The 22,965-nt window shown below is 42.7% G+C and overlaps 1 protein-coding gene across 1 annotated transcript in view; it reads left to right on the top strand.

Annotated features, from left to right (window-relative positions):
• The first annotated feature begins 1,864 nt into the window (after window positions 1-1,864).
• The window catches only part of LOC125485811 (lamin-B2-like), an 84,065-nt gene continuing 62,964 nt past the window's right edge, over window positions 1,865-22,965 (top strand). Inside the window, exons 1-4 of the mRNA XM_048610563.1 lie at window positions 1,865-1,940; window positions 3,148-3,275; window positions 19,190-19,374; window positions 22,431-22,619. Of these exons, the coding sequence (XP_048466520.1) occupies window positions 1,865-1,940; window positions 3,148-3,275; window positions 19,190-19,374; window positions 22,431-22,619 (578 nt within the window). The remainder of the gene's footprint in view (window positions 1,941-3,147; window positions 3,276-19,189; window positions 19,375-22,430; window positions 22,620-22,965) is intronic.

Raw genomic sequence — 22,965 nt, forward strand, 5'->3', positions numbered from 1 at the left:
GATGCTGCTTGGCCTGCTGTGTTCATCCAGCCCTGCACCTTGTTGTCATGGGGTCTTTCTATGTTCGCCTAAGCAAGCAGTTGAACTTTGGTTTCACACCTCATGAAAAACACCACCCCTCTAACTATGCAACATTTCCTTAGTCCTGCTTTGAGAGCCAACCTGGGTTAAATGCTCAGATGTTTTATACAGGCATGTGCGAACAACCTCTTGATCTAGTGTTGAGCGTATTACCAATAGAACCAAGGCTGATATAATGTTGGCTGTTCTGTTTAGTTTATCATCATTTCACTCCTACATATTATGGTACATATGTAGTCACAATTTCAACTTTTTTATTCACTAATTCATGAGATGTGGGTGTCGCAGGCTGGCCGAACATTTATTGCCCATCCCTAGTTGCCCTTGAGAAGACAGTGGTGACCTGCTTCCTTGAACCGCTGCAGTCCATTTGGTGTAGGCAGACCCACAGAGTTACTAGTTCCAGGATTTTGACCCAATGACACTGAAGGAACGGTGATTAAATTTCCAAGTCAGGATGCTAAGTGGCTCTACTTTTTCTGAGCATCGGCGGTGGAGGGAGTGGATGCTTGTGGATGTGATGCCAATCAAGCAGGCTGCTTCATCCTGGATGGTGTCAAGCTTCTTGAGTGTTGTTGGGGCTGTACAGTCATTGAAGCAAGAAGGGAGTGTCCCATCATGCTCTTGACTTGTGCCTTGTAGATGGTGGACAGAATTTAGAGAGTCATGTGGTGAGTTATTCACTGCAGGATTCCCACCTCTGGCTTGCTCTTGTTGCAACTGTACTTCAGTTGGCTAGTCCAGTTCAATTTCTGGTCAATGATGACCCCCATGATGATGATAGTGGAGGATTCAGTGATGGCAACATCATTGAATATTGGGGGGGAGGGCTGGAATGGGGGTATGGTGATGCTTAGATTCTGTCTCTTGTTTGAGATTATCATTGCCTGGCAATTGCTTGATCATCAAGAGACAATGGAAACCTGTCATCTCAGCTCCTGAGTTAAATAGAGGATAATGTAAGTCCAGATTTACAAAGTCTTCAGATCTTGAAATGTTAGCTTTCATGGTGCTTTTTAAATTCAGTCTGCAGGCTTTGTATGAAAAAGATATCAGAGGCTACAATCTAGAAGCATGAAGGCTTATGTATTGGAGAGATAGTGCCTGGAAAAAAGTTTCCTCACTGCTTGTAGCTTACCTCAGCCAATGCAAGAAAATTCTTTGACTTCTCCAAGATTCTGTGTGGTGTAAGTGGGATTCATTCAAGGAGCTAAAAACTCTGTAGAACCCTTCAATTTGGATATCTGACCAGGAATACTTACTGTGAATGCCAACAGCAATGAAATGATGTTGTGGGCATCTCAGAGTGGAATGTTACCATCGAGGAAAGTTGAAATCTGTTGCAGTCTCTGTAATTTTCAAATTTAAATGTTTTGCCCTTGGGCTTTATTCCTTATGGAATTTGTTTTCTAAATATCAAGAGTATGACAGTTATATTGAGGCACTTAAGAACAAAACATGCTGGAGACAAGTTGGATTTTATTGCCTTTTCTGTAATCTTCAAGTCGAAATGTTTTGGAATGTACTATTACAAATTTTACAAATACAGTATATTTTTGGAAAACAAGAATCTTGCAAAGGATAGGATTTCAATCCATTCAAGTACAGCTGGTATGCAACTGCAGCATTATGAATGGCTACCTGGCTCAAAACCTTTGTCTTGCTAGGACTGTCTTGAGGATCTTTCAACTTATCTGGATGTGAGTGTAGGCTACAGAGTAGAGGAACTATCTAACCATGATGCTTTGGTCCGAAGGCCATTCAAGAGTTGGGGGTTGGGGGCATGAGCAAGGAGAAATGCAGTGGTATAGGGGACAGTAGAATGAAGGGACTCAACATTGTTTTCAGCAGCGAACAGCGTGAGTCCAGATGGCTATGTTGCCTGCCCAGTGTCAGGGATGGGGTCCTCTGCTCTGATCAGGACTTATAGAGTCATACAGCATGGAAACAGATCCTACAGTCCAACCAGCCCATGCCAACCATAATCCTAACTAAACTGGTCCCACCTGCCTGCATTTGGCCCATATCCCTCCAAACTTTTCTTATTCATGTACCTATCTAAATGTCTTTTAAACATTGTAACTGTACCTGCATCCACCTCTTCCTCAGGAAGCTCATTTCACACATGAACCACTCTCTGTGTAAAAAAAAATTGCCCCCATACCTTTTATGAATCTTTCTCATCTTAACCTAAAAATATGCACCTAGTTATGAAATCCCCCAGCCTTGGGAAAAGACACCTGCCAGTCACTTCATCTGTGCCCCTCATGATTTTATAAACCTCAATAAGGTCACCTCTCAACCTCCTCTGCTCCAGTGAAAAAAGTCCCAGCCTGTCCAGCCTCTGTTTATAATTAAAACCCTTCATTCCCAACAACATCCTGGTAAATCTCTTGTGAACCCTCTCCAATTTAGTAATATCCTTTCTACAATAGAGAGACCAGAACTGGACACAGTACTCCAGAAGAGGCCTCAGCATAATGTCCTAACTCCTATACTCAAAGGTCTGAGCAATGAAGGCAAACATGCTAAACGCCTTCTTAACCACCCTGTCTGTTTGTGATACAAACTTCAAAGAATTATGAACCCCTAGGTCTTTCTGTTCCACAACACTACCCAGAGCCCTACTTTTAATAGAGCAAGTCTTGTCTTTGTTTGTTTTACCAAAATGCAATACCTCGCATTTATCCAAATTAAACTCCATCTGCCACTCTTCAGCCCATTGATCCAATTGAGGTAATTGGTGTCATCTTAAAGGCTGGTTAAAACACAGTACAGGCAGTACCCAGGTAACAAACAGGTTCCAATCCTGAGTACATTTGTACACAGGTTGGAATGCAATACAGTAAACATAAAATGTCTGTGAGTATGAATGAATGGTGGATCCTTAAAAGTTAATAGTGATATGGGATCTTGATTGTAAGTATGAGCGTTTGTAAGTCAGACGTTTGTAAGTTTGGGTATGGGTGTGTTCATATGGGGTTTATATGGTGAACCCAAAGTATGTGGAACTACTCTAGTTATTAGATTTGCCTTTAAGTAAATTGCAATTCTTGTTTTCTGCAGCCAACAAGATGGCAGATTGTGGGTCTATTGGCCAGAAGTCAGAGAAAGCTCAGCTACAAGAGCTGAATGAACGATTCTGTCATTATATACAAAAAGTGAAATGCATGACTGACCAGCTTGGAACGAAGGTACGGTACTGAACTTGGAAAGGTTTTCTCAAAATATGTTTATGCAAATGTTCCTTTTGCTTGCTGTCCTGTGCTTCTGGATGTCCTGGGGCTGTGAAGAGCACAAAATAAATGCAAGCCTTACATTTTTGCAATCATTTGAAATGTTCTGACCTACATGCAGTGTAGCAACAAAAATGTGAGCCCATGGAAACTTGCAAGCCAACAATTTCTGTCCCTTCACTGCTTTCAGATGAGTTACTCTCAATGGGGGACAAAAAACTGACATAACAAAGTAGGAACTGCCTTTCCCATTTGGAGTGGTGTAGGTTACATTCACAACATTAAAATTTACAAAGGCAGCTAAAAGGGAAAGGAATGAAAAAAAATCTTTTGGAAATACAGTAATCAGTAGAATTTGTCAAATATGCGCTTGGTTTTGTATATCAGTTTTTCTTGGAACTTTGTCTATATGTGGGAGGGGTAAATGATGAACTAGCCTTACTGCTACAACAGAAAGGCAAAACCAGAAATTTTATTCGATTTGTAAATTCCAGCCCTTCTTTCACAGCTGAACTGTCTGAACGTAATGTAATTATATCTGTATTTTGAATGAATTTCAGTTGTATAATGTCTATGAAAATCCTTTGCAAGAAAGTTTCAGAATCTTAGAAGAAACGCCACATTGAATTAATGCAGTTACAGATCATTTACGAGATTCACTGATTGAGTTGATAAGTACGTGCTTTTATGTGTGAATACCACAGTGCATGTTCATACAAGAGGTGAAAGTGTTCACTCTCCATCTTTGGTCTTCTGCTGTTTGGGAGCTTATCTAATACTGCAACTGATAAGATGGAAATAGTCACAGTGACTCATGTGGTCAGAACATTCAGTCTTCTAAACAATCAGTAAATCAATCGCTGTGGGGTAACTGCAAAGAGAGGAAGGAGGACAATTCACAAAGAGAGAAAGAAGCGAAGGAGAGATGGTGGAAGGACAGGAAAAGGATTATATGGAAGATACAAAGGAGCAGGAGAAAGATACATGATAGTAGGATATGAATAATATTGTGGCTTTTGCTGAATTTGTTTTAGCAAACATACTCTAGATGAACTTCAATATCTTTTGGGTTCCTATTATCAACCATGATCTTTGATTTGCATATTCAAATGGCTGGCAAAGACACTGCAGTATTGAATATTCATCATTACATTGAATGTTTCAGCTTTGAACTGGCTGCAGGCTGACATTGGTGATCTCTGGAGCTGGGGTATTCTGCCAATTTGCAACCAGTAGGTAACAGATCTCTGCCTGGAAGCCCCAGGGTTAATCCACCAGGGCTGCAACACCGGGACCTTTTCATCCCCGAACCACAAAGACCCAGCAGACCACCCACCACTCCAACCTCACCTGCTTTCACTTGTCATCATGAGAACCTGATCAGAATTAATGGGAAGAATGGTGCTGCTTTTAATGACACACCAATGAGCTGATGTCTGGTCCCAACTCAGAGAACTTCAGTCTGAGTTGTTGGTGGCTTTGAGTTTGTTGTAAACCAGAACCGCAGGCTCATGTTCTGTGATAAATGTTCAAATCCTACCATGGCAGATGAATTCAATAAAAATCTGGAATTAAAAGTTGGTCAATTATGACCCATTATTGATGGTTGCAAAAGCCCATCTGGTTCAATAATGTTTTTAGAAAAGGAATTCTACTGCCCTTACCCAGTCTGGCCTACTTGCGACTCCATGTGGTAAACTTTGAACTTGTCTAGGAAGCCACTCAGTTCAAAGGGAATTTAGGGATGGGCAATAAATGCTGTTCCAACCAGCAGCACCAACATTCCATGGATTAATTTTTTAAAAATCTCATGTCTTACATTTAATTAGAACATAGAACATAGAACAGTACAGCATAGTACAGGCCCTTCAGCCCATGATGTTGTGCCGAACTTTTACCCTAATCCTAAGGTCTATCTAACCTCCACCCCTACCTTATACTATCATCCATATGCCTATCTAATAGCCGCTTAAATGCCCCTAATGAGGCCGACTCCACTACCCTCTCTGGCAATGCATTCCACGCCCCAACCACTCTCTGAGTAAAGAACCTACCTCTGACATCTCCCTTATGTCTAACTCCACTCACTTTAAAACTGTGCCTCCTCATAATAGCTACCTCCACCCTAGGAAGAAGTCTCTGGCTGTCCACTCTATCTATACCTCTGATCATTTGTACACCTCTATCAACTCACCTCTCATCCTTCGTCATTCTAAAGAGAAAAGTCCTAGCTCTCTCCACCCTTCCTCGTAAGACCTTCCCTCCATTCCAGGCAACATCCTGGTAAAGCTCCTCTGCACCTTTTCCAACGCTTCCACATCTTTCCTGTAACGAGACAGCCAGAACGGGACACAATACTCCAGATGTGACCAAACCAGGGTTTTGTATAGCTGGAGCATAACTTCACGGCTCTTAAACTCAATCCCTCTATTAATGAAAGCTAACACACCATACGCCTTCTTAACAACTCTATCCACCTGGGTGGCAGCTTTCAGGGAACTGTGGACATGAACCCCAAGATCCCCCTGCTCCTCCACACTGCCAAGAATCTTTCTGTTAACCCTGTATTCTGCTTTCAAGTTTGTCCTACCAAAATGAATCACCTCACACTTTTCAGGGTTAAACTCCACCTGCCTCTTCACAGCTCAGCTCTGCGTCCTATCAATGTCCCTTTGTAACCTAGAACAGCCCTCCGCACTATCCACAACTCGACCCACCTTCGTATCGTCCGCGAACTTACTCATCCACCCTTCCACTCCTTCATCCAAATCATTTACAAAAATCACAAATACAAAGAACAAAGACAATTACAGCACAGGAACAGGCCCTTCGGCCCTCCAAGCCTGCGCCAATCCAGATCCTTTATCTAAACCTGTCGCCTATTTTCCAAGGATCTATATCCCTCTGCTCCCTGCCCTTTCATGTATCTGTCTAGACACATCTTAAATGATGCTATCGTGCCCGCCTCTACCACCTCCGCTGGCGAGGCGTTCCAGGCACCCACCACGCTCTGCATAAAGTACTTTCCATGCGTATCTCCCTTAAACTTTTCCCCTCTCACCTTGAAATCGTGACCCCTAGTAACTGAGTCCCCCACTCTGGGAAAAAGCTTCTTGCTATCCACCCTGTCTATACCTCTCATGATTTTGTAGACCTCAATCAGGTCCCCCCCTCAACCTCCGTCTTTCTAATGTAAATAATCCTAATCTACTCAACGTCTCTTCATAGCTAGCACCCTCCATACCAGGCAACATCCTGGTGAACCTCCTCTGCACCCTCTCCAAAGCATCCACATCCTTTTGGTAATGTGGCGACCAGAACTGTACGCAGTATTCCAAATGTGGTCGAACCAAAGTCCTATACAACTGTAACATGACCTGCCAACCCTTGTACTCAATACCCCGTCCGATGAATGAAAGCATGCCGTATGCCTTCTTGACTACTCTATCGACCTGCGTTGCCACCTTCAGTGTACAATGGACCTGAACACCCAAATCTCTCTGTGCATCAATTTTCCCCAGGTCTTTTCCATTTACCACATAGTTCACTCTTGAATGGGATCTTGAATTGAATAGAAGAGGACCCAGAACAGCTCCTTATGGTACACCACTTGTAGCTGATCACCATGTTGAATATTTTCCGTCCACTACCACCCTTTGTCTTCTAAGGATCAGCCAATTCTGAATCCAATCTGCCAGATTTCCCCCTTTCCCATGCCTCCTTACCTTCTGCATGAGCCTACCATGGGAACCTTATCAAATGCCTTACTTAAATCCATGTATACCACATCCACTGCTCTACCTTCATCCACGTGTTTGGTCACCTCTTCAGAGAATTCAGTAAGGTTTGTGAGGCATGATCTACACCTCACAAATCCATGCTGACTATCACAAATCAAACTGTGCCTTTCCAAGTGACCATAAATCCTATCTCTCAGAGCCCTTTCCAATAATTTGCCCACCACTGACGTAAGACTAACTGGCCTGTAATTTCCAGGGTTATCCTAGAAGCTCTTTTGTGGCTTTCACAATACTGTGATTTCACAACTGTCTCTTCCAACAGCTACTGAACCCTACATACAGGGGAGGTGATGGTCTAGCAGTATTATCGCTGGACTGTTAATCCAGAGACCCAGGTAATGTTCTGGGGACCCTGGTTCAATTGAATTAAGAGTCTAATGGTGACCATGAATCCATTGCCAATTGTTGTAAGACCTGTCTGGTTCACTAATGTCCTTTAGGGAAGGAAACTGCCATCCTTCCTAGTGTGATAATCTGGTCTAATGTGATTCCAGACTCACAGCAATGTGATTGACTCTTAACTGCCCTCTGGGCAATTAGAGATTGTCAATAAATGCTGTGACGCCAGTGATGCCCACAACCCATGAACAAATTTTTTAAAATTATAAAGCTACACTGTTGTTGCTTATGGTTTATTGGTCAATACATTGAGTGTTAGAGTTGGGAGGTCGTGTTACGGCTTTAGAGGACATTGGTAAGGCCACTTTTGGAACACTGCGTTCAGTTCTCATCTCCCTGCTATAGGAAAGATGTTGTGAAACTTGAAAGGGTACAGAAAAGATTTACAAGGATGCTGGCAGGGTTGAAGGATTTGAGCCGTAAGGAGAGGTTAAGTAGGCTGGGGCTATTTCCCGTGGAGCATTGGAGGCTGAAGGGGTGAACCATGGAAACATAGAAAGTAGGCGCAGGAGTAGGTCATTTGGCCCATTCGAGCCTGCACCACCATTCAATACGATCATGGCTGATCATGCAATCTCAGTATCCCATTCCCGCTCTCTCTCCACATATCCCTTGATCCCTTTAGCTGCAAGGACCATGCCTAGCTCCCTTTTGAATATATCTAGCAAATTGGCCCCAAAAGCTTTCTTTGGTAGAGAATTCCACAGGTTCACAACTCTCTGAGTGAAGAAATTCTTCCTCATTTCAGTCCTGAATGGCTTTCATGTTATTCTCAGACTGTGATCCCTAGTTTTGGACTTCCCCAACTTCGGGAACATTCTTCCCGTATCTAGCTTGTCCAATCCCATCAAGAATTTTTAATGTATCTATGTTTCTGTGACATCCCCCCTCATTCTTCTAAATTCCAGTCACTACAAGCCCAGTTGATCCAGTCATTCTTTATATGTCAGTCCTGTCATCCTGGGAATCAGTCTGGTGAACCTTCATTGGACTCCCTCAATAACAAGAATATCCTTCCTCAGACATGGGGATCAAAATTGCACACAATACCCAACGTGACCTTATAGAGATTTATAAAATAATGAGGGGCATGGGTAGGGTGAATAGCCAAGGTCTTTTCTCCAGTTTAGGAGAGTCCAAAATTAGAGGGCATAGGTTTAAGGCGAGAGGGGAAAGATTTAAAAGGGACCTAAGGGGCAACTTTTTCACAGAGGTTGGCACATGTATGGAATGAGCTGCCAGAGGAAGTGGTGGAGGCTGGTACAATTACAACATTTAAAAGGCATCTGGATGGGTACTTGAATAGGAAGTGTTTAAAGGGATATGGACCAAATACTGGCAAATGGGACTAGATTTATTTAGGATGCCTGGTTGGCATGTAGGAGTTGGAGCGAAGCGTCTGTTTCCGTGCTGTACATTTCTCTGACTCTATGACAACTTGTGTCATTCAAATGGGAAGAAGTGTGTGGTTGTTTGTGGGGATGGGGGTGAGAAAACATTCAGTGAATGATTAGAAATGATAATACTATCTGTCCACTCTGTGACCATGCCTTACTTCCACAGCTCCAATGCATACCACAGCTTTACTCTTTAACTGTTAGTTTTACAATCTGCAACAACATTCCCTGCCATATTTTTGCTGTGTCCCGTGGTTCTTTCTAGCAGTTTGTAATGTCTCTTTTAGCATTATAAATAGCATCATATATTGAACCTTATCCCCACTTACTCATAGATATCCAAGACATTGTTATTCAGATCACTGACTGTGAAACTCATGATGGGTCCTGAGACTAAGTTCTGTCCTCTGCCACTCCCATATGTTTGATCACTAATTACCTTCCTTTATCTCTACCTCTCCTTAAATCTGTACAGTTGATGCCCACAGGGCTTTGGACCCACCTGCTTTTGTTGGATCCATCTGGTGCCATTTAAAGAACTGCCTTGCAGAAATGAGAGTATCTGAGACTCAGTCTCCCACACCCCACCCTCCAATATAATGTAACCTCTGACTTAGAAGGCAGAAACAAGTCATTGACCCCTCTACAGCTTTTGAATTATTGCTCAGTTCATAGCTGTTAACTCACAAGGTGCTGAATTCAATTCTCACTCCAGGACCTGAGCACAGAAATCGAGGCTGACACTCCCATTGTTGTACTGAGGGTATACTGCACTGTTGGAAGTGCTATCTTTTCCATGACATGTTACCAGTCGTTGTAGGTGAAGGTAAGATATCCCAGGGGCCTATTTTAAAAAGCAGGATAGTTATCCACAGCGTCCTGTTCAATATTTATCTCTCAACCAACATCAGAAAATTCAAAATACCTATCTATAACTGCATTGCTCTTTATGCGAGTTTGCTGCATATAAAATTGGTTGCCACGTGTCCTTCATTGTAACAGTATTTACACTTCAAAAGTACTTTATAGCTTGCTAAGTGCTTTGAGATGCCCAGTGGTGGTGGGCGGTGCTAAATCAGTTAATATTTTCCTGATCAGAATCAGTTATTGCTGAAATCACTGCTGGAGCAAAGCATTCAGTATGTGTTAAACCCTACACTGCTCCCTAAAACCAAACTAGTTGTTTTTCTCAGAATCACAGAATTGTTACAGTGTGTCTGCCATGGCTTTTGTAAGAGCAATTTACTGAGTCCCATTTCCCCTACCGACCCTACGTATTCAACCTTTTCAGTTAATTGTCCAAATCGCCCTTTTGGAGGGACCTGCATCTGCCAAGCTGCCAGGCGATGCAATACAAATCCTGACCACTCACTGTATAAAAATGTTATTGCTCATTTTACCATTGCTTCTTTTCCCAATTACCTTAACTATGTGCCTAATTGACTCATATGCTGTGTTTAAATTGGGAAAGACTAAACATCCCATCAATGCTGTTTCTTTCAGCACATTGAGTCACCTTTTCAGGCTGATAATATATTTTGAATGACCAATTGTATGCTTTCATTATATTTGACTTAGAATAAAAGGATGCATCAACCAACTTTCTCAAATACACAACAAAATTATTGATTTATTGTGAAACAAGATTTATTTGGAAAAGATACAAAGCTAGTTATCACACAGTTCAAAATAGGAAAACATAAATATCTAACTTTCTAAGTACCCCATAACACAAAAATACACCTATTCACACCAGAAAATGGAAAAAAAATGGATGTTTTCTGTCTGCAGAGATTAATTTTGAAAAAAAAACTTCCGGCTAATAATGGTTGGCGGTTGAAGGCAAAATGGATAAGGAATGCTCAGTTAGCTTTGAGCCTTGCATTTGGACTTGTACATATGTATGAAGGTAGATAAATCCTCAGCATGTGATCAGGTATACTGTAGAACTCTGCAGGACGTTAGGGAAGTGATTGCTGGGCCCCTTGCTGGGATATTTTTATCATCAATAGCCATGGGTGAGGAGCTGGAAGACTGGAGATTGGCTGATGTGGTGCTATATTGTGAGAAAGGTGGTAAGGAAAAGCCAGTGAAAAACCGGTGAGCCCAACATCGGTGGTGGGCAAGTTGTTGGAGGGAATGCTGAGGTACAGGATTTACATGTATTTGGAAAGGCAAGGACTGATTAGGGATCGCCAACATGGCTTTGTGTATAGGAAATCGTGTCTCACTAACTTGTTTGAGTTTTTTGAAGAAGTGATGAAGAAGACTGATGAAGGCAGAGCAGTGGACGTTGTCTATCTAGACTTCAGTAAAGCGTTCAACAAAGTTCTGCATGGTAAACTGGTTAGCCAGGTTAGATCACATGGAATACAGGGAGAACTAATCAATTGGATACAGAACTGGCTTGAAGGTAGAAGACAGAGGGTGGTGGAGGAGGGTTGCTTTTCAGGCTGGAGGCCTGTGACCAGCAGTGTGCCACAAGGATCGGGGCTGGGTCTACTGCTTTGTGTCATTTATATAAATGATTTGGATGTGAACATAGGAGGCATGGTTAGTAAGTTTACAGATGACACCGAAATTGGAGGTCCAATGGACAGTGAAGGACGTTACCTCAGACTTCAACGGGATCTTAATCAGATGGGCCATTAGACCAAGGAATGACAGATGGAGTTCAATTTAGGATAGTAAAATGTAGGGTATGTAGGGTAGATTGATCTTAGTAGGATAATAGGTCGGCACAACATCGTCGGCCGAAGGGCCTATACTGTGCCGTACTGTTCTATGTTCTATGTTCTAGATAAATGTGAGGTGCTGCATTTTGGGAAGAGAAATCAGGGCAGGACTTATACACTTAATTGCAAGGTCCTGGGGAGTGTTGCTGAACAAAGAGACCTTGGAGTGCAGATTCATAGTTCTTTGAAAGTGAAGTCCCAGGTAGGTAGGATAGTGAAGAAGGTGTTTGGTATGCTTGACTTCATTGGTCAGTGCATTGAGTATAGGAGTTAGGAGGTCATGTTGCGCTGTACAGAACATTGGTTAGGCCTCTTTCAGAATACTACGTTCAATTCTAGACTCCTTGCTATAGAAAAGATATTAAACTTGAAGGGGTTCAGAAAAGATTTACAAGGATGCTTCCAGGGTCGGAGGGTTTGAGCTATAGGCAGAGGCTAAATAGCCTGGGGCTATTTTCTCTGGAGCTTTGAAGACTGAGGGGTGACTTTATAGCCATTTATAAAATCACGAAGGTCATGGATAGGTGAATGGCCGAGGTCCTTTCCCCAGGGTAGGGGAGTCCAAAACTAGAGGGCATAGGTTTAAAGTGAGTGGGGAAAGATTTACAACTAAGGGACAACTTTTCCACGCAGAGGGTGGTGCATGTATGGAATGAGCTACCAGAGGAAGTGGTGGAGGCTGGTACAATTAAAACATTTAAAAGGCATCTGGATAAGTAAATAAATAGGAAGGGTTTAGAGGAATAAGGGCCAAATGCTGGCAAATGGGACTAGATTAATTTAGGATATCTGGTCGACATGAACGAGTTGGACTGAAGGGTCTGTTTCCGTGCTGTACAAGTCTATTATGCTTTGACTCTACATAGGCGTCACTAAGCATAGACAGTTGTCCCTGGGATCTTTTCTTGCTTTTGGAAATACAGTATGGTGAAGTCTTCTGGTTGCTCTTCGGGAAGATAGTTAGGTTAAGAACTGGATTGAAGATATGTTTTTTCTTTAGAAACATGAGAAGTGAGGTGGGAGCTCCTTCCCTTTGGTAGCCTAGTCCCCAGCTACATAAAACAATATCCGAACCATAGCCTGCAGTTTAACGACCACCAGCCCATGTAAGGACTTCCTCAGTAAACAAGCAGTTATCACACAACATGTCACTTAGAGATAGTAAGAACTGCCGATGCAGTCCGGGTCACAGTGTGGAGCTGGAGGAACGCAACAGGCCAGGCAGCATCAGAGGAGCAGGAAAGTTGATGTTTCAGGTCTGGATCCTTCTTCAGAACTGTGCTTTCACACAGCATGTCCCTTTCAGCAGATGCCTCGTTAAAAAAATGTTCAAATATCCTTTCATTGACCTCTTTTTTAAAAAAAATCCGCCAAACTCAAGTCCACTAAAAATGTTAAACATTGAGTTTTCATAATACAATGTGCATTATGTAAAGAGGAAGGAGAGAGCCCTACAAGACTATCCTGGAGAGAGTCCTTCTATTCTGTAGCAAGTTTCTGTCTTATACAATAAAGGAGCAAAGCAGTAAGTGAATGCCCACTGCCACCTTCTCAAACAGAGACGGGCACCACAGACAGGCTTTGTCAGTGACCCCCACGTTCTAAGGATGGATGCCCAGCTTCCTGTGCTGCTTCTCGGTGTGGGGAACCCACATTTCATCATCCCAAGTCACCTTCCCAAATGCGTTTTCAAACTTGAAACCAGAATGCTGGGATCCTGCAAGAACATTGTTCAGAGTTTGCAGCCATTAGAGATTGTGTGCTGAAATGTAACTGTGTAACCACAGTGAGAATACCAGCCCCTGCACATGTTGATGCTTTGTCCAAGTAGCCTTAGTTCTATTTTCATCGAGAATGTATTTAAATGTTTGGCCTCCATCCTGTTGATGTCAGCCTGTCTGATTGGGGCCTTTTAAAGAGCTTCTCTAAGACTTGCAGCAGGTGTCAGTTTGATAAGTCCTCATCCTGGAACGTCAGCCTGGAATTAATAGCTTGATAACCGACAGACGCTTAAAACAAAATCATCTGAATAGTTTGTGCAGTCACACGAATACATTTCCCCAGAGGATTTTGAGTTTTATATACTGCGACAACAGTAAGGAAACTAAGACAGAGAATTGCATTACAGTGTCAATTATAAAAGAGCACTTTTCCTGCTTGGCTTTCTCAAAAGTGATTCTAGGGGATTTCTGACTTCCGAATGTCCAACTTACAAGAGCTCATACTTATGAGAACAATCCAAACAAGGGTGTGATTTTAGAGGCCTGACATATGAACATTTCCTGCACTTAGGAACAGCTATTTTACATCGTCCTGTATTGTGTTCTGACTTGCGTACAAATCAACCGATGAACAGACTCCAGAACTGAACTCATTCATAACCTGTGGACTGCCTGTAATGTATTGGATTTCAAGGTTGCAACTAGGGCCTGATATGAAAACTAATGTTTAAACATACAGTGAATATCACCCTCGTTGTTTTGTATCCTGTTTTAGTTCAGATAATGTGATTGAAAGATGATAGTTGACTGGTCAAGGGAGGTTACTGTAGTGATTGTAACAAGGTCAGCCAAGTGGACATCATAGAAAATGAGTTGCCTGATTGGCAATGTTAATCTGGTCCAATCAGGGAGCCCTGGCTGACAGATATAAGTAGGAGTGTCCAAGGTTCTGTTCATTCTGACAGCTGGCTCTGAGGATGCCAGACCTGTGTCAATATAGGGTAACTTGGTGATGGGATATTGCCCTCTGTGGAGTTATTTCAATGGCAGCAAAAGAAAACAAAAATGCTCCTGAAGAAATTCACTCGCAATAGTCATCTTTGAGTTGAAGTAAGCATTTTTGGCTTATTTGGTAGGCTTGACTTGTTTGATCCTGCCGTCGAAGACTGGCCCCAGTAAACACAAGTGGATAAGGTGGTCAAGAAGGCATATGGCATGCTTGTCATCTTCAGCCAGGGCAGAGAGTATAAAAATTAGCAAGGCATGTTGCAGCTGTATAGAACTTCAGTTAGGCCATGTTTTGGAATATTGTGAACAGTTCTGTTTGCTACACTATCAGAAGGATGTGGAGGCTTTGGAGAGGGTGCAAAAGAGGTTGACCAGGATGTTGCCTGGTTTGGAGGGAATTAGCTATGAGGAGAGAGTGAACAAATTTGGTTTGATTTCACTTCAATATCAAAGGTTGAGGGGTGACCTAGTAGAAGTTTACAAAATGATGAGAGGCAAGAATAGAATGGAGAGTCATTGTCTTTTTCCCAGGGTAGTTGTGTCAGTTACTAGGGGACATAGATGTGAGGCGAAAGGAGATGAGTTTACAGGAGATCTGACAGGCAAGTGTTTTTACACAGAGGTGGCAAGTGCCTCAAATTCGTTGCCAGAGGAAGTGGTGGAGGCAAATATATTAGCAGCATTTAAGAGGCATCTTGATAGATATATGCATAGGCAGGGAACAGACAGAAATGGACCGCATAGAGGCAAAAGGGTTTTAGTTGTTAGGGCGGCACAGTGGCTCAGCAGTTAGCGCGGCTGCCTCACAGCGCCAGGGACCTGGGTTCGAGTCCATCTTCGGGCGACAGTCTGTGTGGAGTTTGCACGTTCTCCCCGTGTCTGTGTGGGTTTCCTCCAGGTGCTCCGGTTTCCTCCCACAGTCCAAAGACGTGCAGGTTAGGTGGATTGGCCATGCTAAATTCCCCGTAGTGTTCAGGGATGTGTGGATTAGGGGAATAGGTCTGGGTGGGATGCTCTTTGTGTCAGTGTGGACTTGTTGGGCCGAAGGGCCTGTTTCCACACTGTAGGGATTCTATGTGGAAAGAATGTGTTACCTTTTCCAGGCAATTGACATTGGGGCAGACGTAAAGCAACCAGTAATTCTCCTGACAACTTGTCGTTCCGCAGCTTTTTCGGTTTTTGGGGACCTAACTTTCTCTGAGGCACCAGATACTAAAACATTTCAAGTGTTGGCGGATTTAGTTAAGGAATATTATGACCCTGAGCCTCCTCTAATTCTGAGATGCTATTGGTTTTACTCAGCAATTCGAGAACCAGGGGAATCCATGTCGGGATTTTTGACTAGGTTAAGATGACTAGCAGAGGCAATTGCCCTCAATGAGATGCTGAGGGATAGCTTAGTATGTGGGACTAATTATGTAACCATGCAAAGGTGCTGACTAGCTGAAGCCGAACTTGACTTCAAACAGGCACGGCAACTGGCTTTATCATTGGAAAATGCAGCAAGTGGAGCATGGAAAATACAGGACATTTCCAATGGAAGTGGACACTGTCACCAGTCTGACTCAGCTTGGGGAAATGATACGTGACTGAAGGCAATTGCATAGCCTCTCTCAGGACATATCCTCAACAGAGGGAGTCTCAGTCAATCACATTATCTGAACTAAAACAGGATACAAAACAACGGGGGTGGAGGGGGGGTGCGCGGTGGCATATTCACTGTATGTTTAAACATTAGTTTACATATCAGACCCTACTTGCAACCATGAAATCCAATACATTACAGCAAAACATCAAAACAAAGCCAAGCCTTGGCCAAACAGTTTACATTTTCTTCAGGTTCCGGCACAGCAAGCCGTTGTGATTGCTGCTGGTGTGCGGACTCAAGACAGCAAAAAAGAGTCTCACTGGACCTAAGCTGAGTAAGAGAACTCATCAGAACCAATCGAAATAACCGTCTGGCTAAATGGTCACCCGGTTGTAACGGAGGTCAATACCGGTGCGGATGTTTCAATGATTGCCGAACCAGTCTTTAATAAAATTCGCTCTGGAATCCAACAATCAGGGATCCCTGGCTGACAGGTATAAACAGGAGTGTCAGGGGTTCTGTTCACGCTGAGAGCTGGCTCTGAGGGAGCTGGATCAGTGTCAAGGGCTCTCCATGTGTAAATAAAGGGTGACGTGGTGATGGGATACCATCCTCTGTGGAATTATTTCAGTTACCCAGTCAATTGCTGAGCTTTCTGTTCTCTACACAACCAGTAATCAGAACATAACTCTCCTCTTGTCTAATCATTATCTGTTTAGTTTAAATAAACCTTATCTATTTACAGCCCAGCAGAAACAATGGGGAATGTTTGTATTTTCACAGCTCACTGTTACTGAGTCAAATAGCACTCCTGGCCTCTCAGTTATCTGTTTTAAAGTGGGTAATTTATGTGACCGTGTACCAAAATTCCCAAACGTATCGCTGATGACAGCCTGCTCATTCCACAAAATAATTTAAGATGAGGTTTGAATAGTAAATGCTAGAGAATGGTCTCCACTTGGCTTCACACCAGACAGAAGTTATACTGCCACAGATTGAGCTGGGTGCACACAGCCAGGGTGAAGCTGAAAGCTGTAAGCTGAAGAACCAAAACCATTCAATCATGTTATGAGGTGTTCCTGGAAAAGATACTCTATTTAGTGCAGGATCTCTCAAAGTGTTTTACAGCCAATATTTGTAAGGTGTAGTAACCACAGGAAATAATTTCCATGCTACAAGCCCTCACAAATGGCAACAATGCAATAAAAACAAGTTCATTTCTCTTTTGAGTGATGTCAGTTGAGGGGTAGATATTGGTCAGGATTGTGGAGGGGGGAGAAATTTTCCAAACTTCTTCAAAGAGTGCCATGGATGATTTTTTATCTACCTGATAGGGTTAGTAAGGCCTCAATGCACCAGGCCTCAGGACTGCACTGAAGAAATTAGATTTTAAAATCACAGACCTGTATGGAATCACATTAGAACTCTTGTAAGTTGGACATTCGCAAATTGGACACCCCCTAAAATCACATTCGAAAAGCCAGACAGGAAAGGTGACCTTTTAAAATGAACCATGTAATGCAATTCTCAGTCTTTTTAGAAACTTAATTTCTTTGCTGTTGGCATAATATTAATTAACAAAATCCTAGATTTTGTGCTTGAGTCTGTGATGATACTATGGTTTAAAGAGGTGTATTTTGTCCTTTTGGTTTAGGAAGAGAGGTTGAGACAGATAGAGAGCGGTTTGTTCCAAGCCAATAAAGTAAACAACTTGTGAGGCCTTGGGGTTTTTTTTAAAGTTAGAACCGTAGAAGCAGCATGAATGGGTGGAGTCAGACTCCCTCGCACCCAAGGTTTTGGTTTAGCTTTCAGTAGGTTTTGGGGTTTTGAAGCTACCATAAATCTCTCCATGCTATAGAAAATTGCTTGAGTTCTCTCTCTCTCTCTGCCAGAATTTTCTCTTGATGTTCTTTCCTCCTGGACTGGAGAAACATTACATGTGAGACAATCTATTTTGCTGAATTTGCCTTTGCCGAGGGTGTGTTTAGGAGTGTTACTACATTGGAAAAGTCGCTGTTTAGTAGTTAAATAATCTATTATTCTGTTAAGTCATCCAATAGAGTTAAAATTATACCAATTCTCCTTCCTCTGTTTGTATTTTAACTATAGGGTAAGAATAAACTGTGTTTTGCTTATAGCCGTGTAATATAACCAATTGAATTACATCTGGGACAAAGCACTTTACGCTTGTCTTTAAATAAGATAAAAGTTAGAGTCTAGGCTATCTCCTTGATGTATTTGGGGCAGGGGAGGGGGTGGGTGGCAGTTGATTTAAGTTATTCCAGATTCTTCTTTCTTTTGTCGTATCTTAACTATAGCATATGAGTAAAGTGCGTTTTACTTCAAATCTGGTAGTTTAGCCAATCGAATTGCATCTGGAATGCAATGCTTGGCAGTTGTCTTTAACATCACAAAATGTTAGTGTCTAGTCTTATCGTCGTAATATAGTTTGGGGGGTTTGGTCTGGACCATAACAATATAGTGCTGTTAAAATAGTTAAAAGTTGTAGGCTGCTTCTGAGGAGCATTGTCAAACAGGGTTTGATGTTGAGCCACATAGGGAGATATTTGTTCAGGTAACTAAAATCTTGGTCAAAGAAGTAGATTTTAACTGGGGAGGTGGGCGGTGTGGCAATTGGTACAGTGCAGAAGGAGGCCATTCAGCCCATCGTGCCTGTACCAGCTCTCTGTGCACTTTAACTTAGTGCCAATCTTCTGCCTTTTTCCAATAACCCGACGCATTGTTTCAGTTTAAATAAGCACCCAATGCCCTCTGGAATGTGTTGATTGAACTTGCCTCCACTGCATTCCCAGGCACTGCATTACAAACTGGGACTACTCACTTTGTGAAGAGGTTTCTTTCTCATGTTGTACAGAGAGACGAAAAGTTGTGTGGAAAGAATTCCAGAGTTTAAGGCATTGGGAACTAAAGGCACGTCTAATAGTGGTGTAATGATTAAAGTCAGAACTGACTGGTGCATGGTTATATTGGAGCATTGTAGGGTTGGAGGAGGTTACAAAACTCGAGAGGAGAGAGATCATGAATTTGAACCCAATTGTAAATCTGAGCTGTAGCGGGAAGAGGACACTTTAATGTTATTATCTAGGTTTGAATCAGACCCACACCAAATGATGAAAGCTTGGGTGTTAAACCTCAGTGACATCATCCATAAAGCTCAACATGCTGAGTTTAGGTAACGGCGTATAATTTTTCCTTTTGTCTAGTCTGATAGTTCCAATGATTTGAAACGCATCCAAGAGTTGGAAGAGGAAATGGTAGCTGCTCGCAATATGTACAACAAAGAAATCCAGGCTCTACATGATCAACTGGACCAGAACTGTAAAGAACGAATGCAGATTGAAATGAACAACCTCAAAAATTCCCAAATGATTGCTGAATTCAGGGAAAGGTGAGTAAACTTTTAGAATCATAGAATCCCTACTGCATGGAAGCAAGCTTTTCAGCCCATTGAGTCCACACCAACTCTCTAAAGATCATCCCACCCAGACCCAATCCTGCATTTCCCATGGCTAATCCACCTAGCCTGCATATCCCTGTACACTATGGGCAATTTAGCATGGCTAATCCACCAATCTGTACATCTTGGGACCGCGAGAGGAAACACCTGGAGGAAACCCACGCAGACAAGGGAAGATTCATGCAAAATCCACACAGCCAGTTATCCAAGGGTGGAATCAAACCTGGGTCCCTGGTGCCGTGGGGGAGCAGTGCTAATCACTGAGCCACCATGCCACCCCTTGTCCTGAGTAGCTTTTGGAGCATAAACAAGAAAGCAAGAGTGAAGAGTAACAAACACAATTGTTAAAACTTGTTTACTTTAATTTCAACAATTACAACATTTAAAAGACATCTGTAAGGGTGCATGAATAGGAAGGGGTTGTAGGCATATGGGCCAAATGCTGGAAAATGGACCTAGGTCAGATTGGGATGCCTGGTTGATGCTGGTGAGTTGAACCAAAGGGTCTTTTTCCCTGCTGCATGTCTCTATGACTGTTTGTAAATTGGCTGTACAAATAATCCATGCAAGCTGAAATAATGAGCGCAGGTTTCACTATTGGTGAACGTAAGTGTATTCGCCTAGGGTTCTTGGAACAGCTTCATTTAGATTTAATCGGTGAGATGCTAGCAATGAACCAGCACTGACAGTTCACACAGCCATTCAGGATGTGGGTGTAAATGTCATTCTCCAACATTGGGAAGGCTGTTGAGACCCAGGACAGAGCAGAGAGCTACAATCCATGCAATGGCACCTTAAACGGTGTCCTATCTAGATCTGGCTCAGAGCTCAGAGTTCCTGCGGCTTATTCACAGCTTGACTCCAAGGTGAGCAACCTCTGGCATGTTAGAACAATGTAGGTAAGGGAAGTCAGGAAATCAGATCTGTAATTTCAGGATGAGGATTGGCTGTAAGGGCTGGACACAGTTTTACCCAGTAAAGCGAATGATCAGTGGCCTTGGGACTGAAATGATCTCAACCTATTCTCAAACTTTAGATGGAGAGGAAGTCTGACTCATTTGGCTTGGAGCTGGGTGTGGAACGTGAGTGTCTAGTAGGATGGGCTGCTCAGTGACTCAGTGGTTAGCACTCACAGCGCCAGGGATCTGGGTTCAAATCCACCCCTGAGCAACTATCTGTGTGGCGTTTGCACATTCTCCCTGCGTGGTATTCCTCAGGGTGCTTTGGTTTCCTCTCACATTCCAAAGATGTGCAGGCTAGGTGGATTGGCCATGCTAAATTGCTCATAGTGTCCAGGGATGTGTGGGCTAGGAGGATTAGGCATGGGAAATGCAGGGTTATAGGGATTGGGTGGGGGGTGCTTTGGGTCTGCGTGGAATGTTCTTCAGAGAGTAAGTGCAAACTCAGTGGGCCTCTCCTTGCAATGTAGGGATTCTGTGAAGTGGGTAACGGAGAAGGTCATACCTTTCCTGAATTTTAAGGACAAGTCTCCATTTCCCAAATGAGCTTACAGCTGACAACATGAAAGTTTGTCATCCAGACTTGTTTCAGATGTAATTATAATTAAAATAAGATTTTAATTTGTGACATCTAATGTATTATAGAGAGCCTAAGTTACTCAGAGGTAGTAAGAACTGCAGATGCTGGAGTCAAAGTGAATAGTGTGGAGCTGGAGAAACACAGCAGGTCAGGCAGCATCAGAGGAGCAGAAGAGTCAATGCTTCGGGCGTGGACCCTTCATCAGTTGACTTGCCTGCTCCTCTGATGCTGCCTGACCTGCTGTGTTCCTCCAGCTCCACACTGTTTGGCTTATAGAGAGCCTACTTTATTTGCTCCAGTGTTCCATTCTCAAGATCAGTGAACGTTCTTGTATTTATGGAGACTGGCCTGCTTGGTAGGGTCAGAATCTTTATCTTAAAGAGACTGAATAAAATTTGAAGATGATAAAAAATTTCCGAACTGGTTCAGTCAGGCCTTAGAGGAAGGAAACCTGCCATCATAGAAATATGTGTGATGCAATTCTGGAGTATTCTCTTTAACGTCATAGGTGTAACTAGCCTAAATGGACCACAGTGGTTCAAGAATGCAGCTCCCCACAAACCTCCTGAGGGCAGTTAGGAGTGGGCCATAAATACTGACCCAGCCAGCGATGCCCCCATCCCGTGAATGAAAGAAAGATTTGGGCCAGGAGTCACATAATGTGATTCATCTACCCTCTTCTGGAGTACTGTGTGCAATTCTGGCCTCCCTGTTATAAGAAGGATATTATTTATCTGGAGAAGGTTGAGAAGAGATTTACCAGGATGTTGCTGGGAATGGAGAGTTTGAGTTATGGGCAAAAGCTGGATAGGCTGGGACTCTTTTAAACGGCGTGTAGGAAGTTGAGGGCTGACCTTATAGAGGTGTGTAAAATCATGAGGTATATAGAAAAGGTGAATGGCAGGTGACTTTCCCCTAGGATGGGGGATTTCAAGACTATGGGACATATTTTCAAGGTGAGAGGAAAAGATTTAAAAATGACATGAGGGACAACTTTCTTACACAGAGAGTGGTTCATGTATGCAATAAACTTCCAGAGCAAGTGGTGGATGTGAGTATAGTTACAATGTTTAAAAGACATTTGAATAAGTACATCAATAGGAAAGGTTTGGAGGGATATGGGCCAGGAGCAGGCAGATGGGACTAGTTTAGTTTAGGGTTAAGGTCAGCATGGACTAGTTGGACGGAGGTGTCTGTTTCTGTGCTGTATGACTCTATGACTCTCTATAACTGGCCAAGCAAGGATCGAGGGATGAGCAAAAAATGCCACAAGGAACACATTGGCACACCAAGGCACTGGTGTGACAATGCTGGGAGCTGAAGGGAATGTTATCTCACTAGGAGCTAAATGCACATTTGCTGAACTGCTGAAAACCCATTGGCATTAATATCCAGCAGTCCCTGCAGGGCAAGTATAGTGTTACCAATGTGTTCTGTCTTTGGTGTAGCATACTGGCACTCAACACAGCCGTCCTGCAGAAAGAGGAAGAGAAAAAATGTATGGAGTTATTGCTGTGTCAGAAGGAAGCAGAGCTCAGGGAGCTGATGAACAATGCATCAAACCCATCTTCAGAGGTGGATGACCTTAAACGGGAGCTCGAGAGAATACGTTGCAGCCTAGAAGATATCCAGCAGAAGTAAGATTACACTTTTATAAGATATCTAGATGTATATGATACATATTTATGTGTTTCTATAAATCTATTGCACAAATTAAACAAGATGGACTCTGTATTCCACTGCCTTTCCCAAACCCGGGCGCACAATGCCTGACTTGATTCTACAGGCATCAATATTTAACATTGCAGATCATTTTGCCATCTCTTCACTGGTCCGTACAGCCAGGAAATGGAATCAGAATCCAAATCCTGCCAATATGATAATGAGAATCATTAGTAATAATAATTACCAATTAAAGTAGTCAGTAGTGATGATAGTGAGAATGGTTGTCAATGATAATGGTGTCAGTGGTAATAGTAATGG

Source organism: Rhincodon typus, chromosome 22, assembly GCF_021869965.1.
Source record: "Rhincodon typus isolate 14 chromosome 22, sRhiTyp1.1, whole genome shotgun sequence".
NCBI classification, from domain to species: Eukaryota; Metazoa; Chordata; class Chondrichthyes; order Orectolobiformes; family Rhincodontidae; genus Rhincodon; species Rhincodon typus.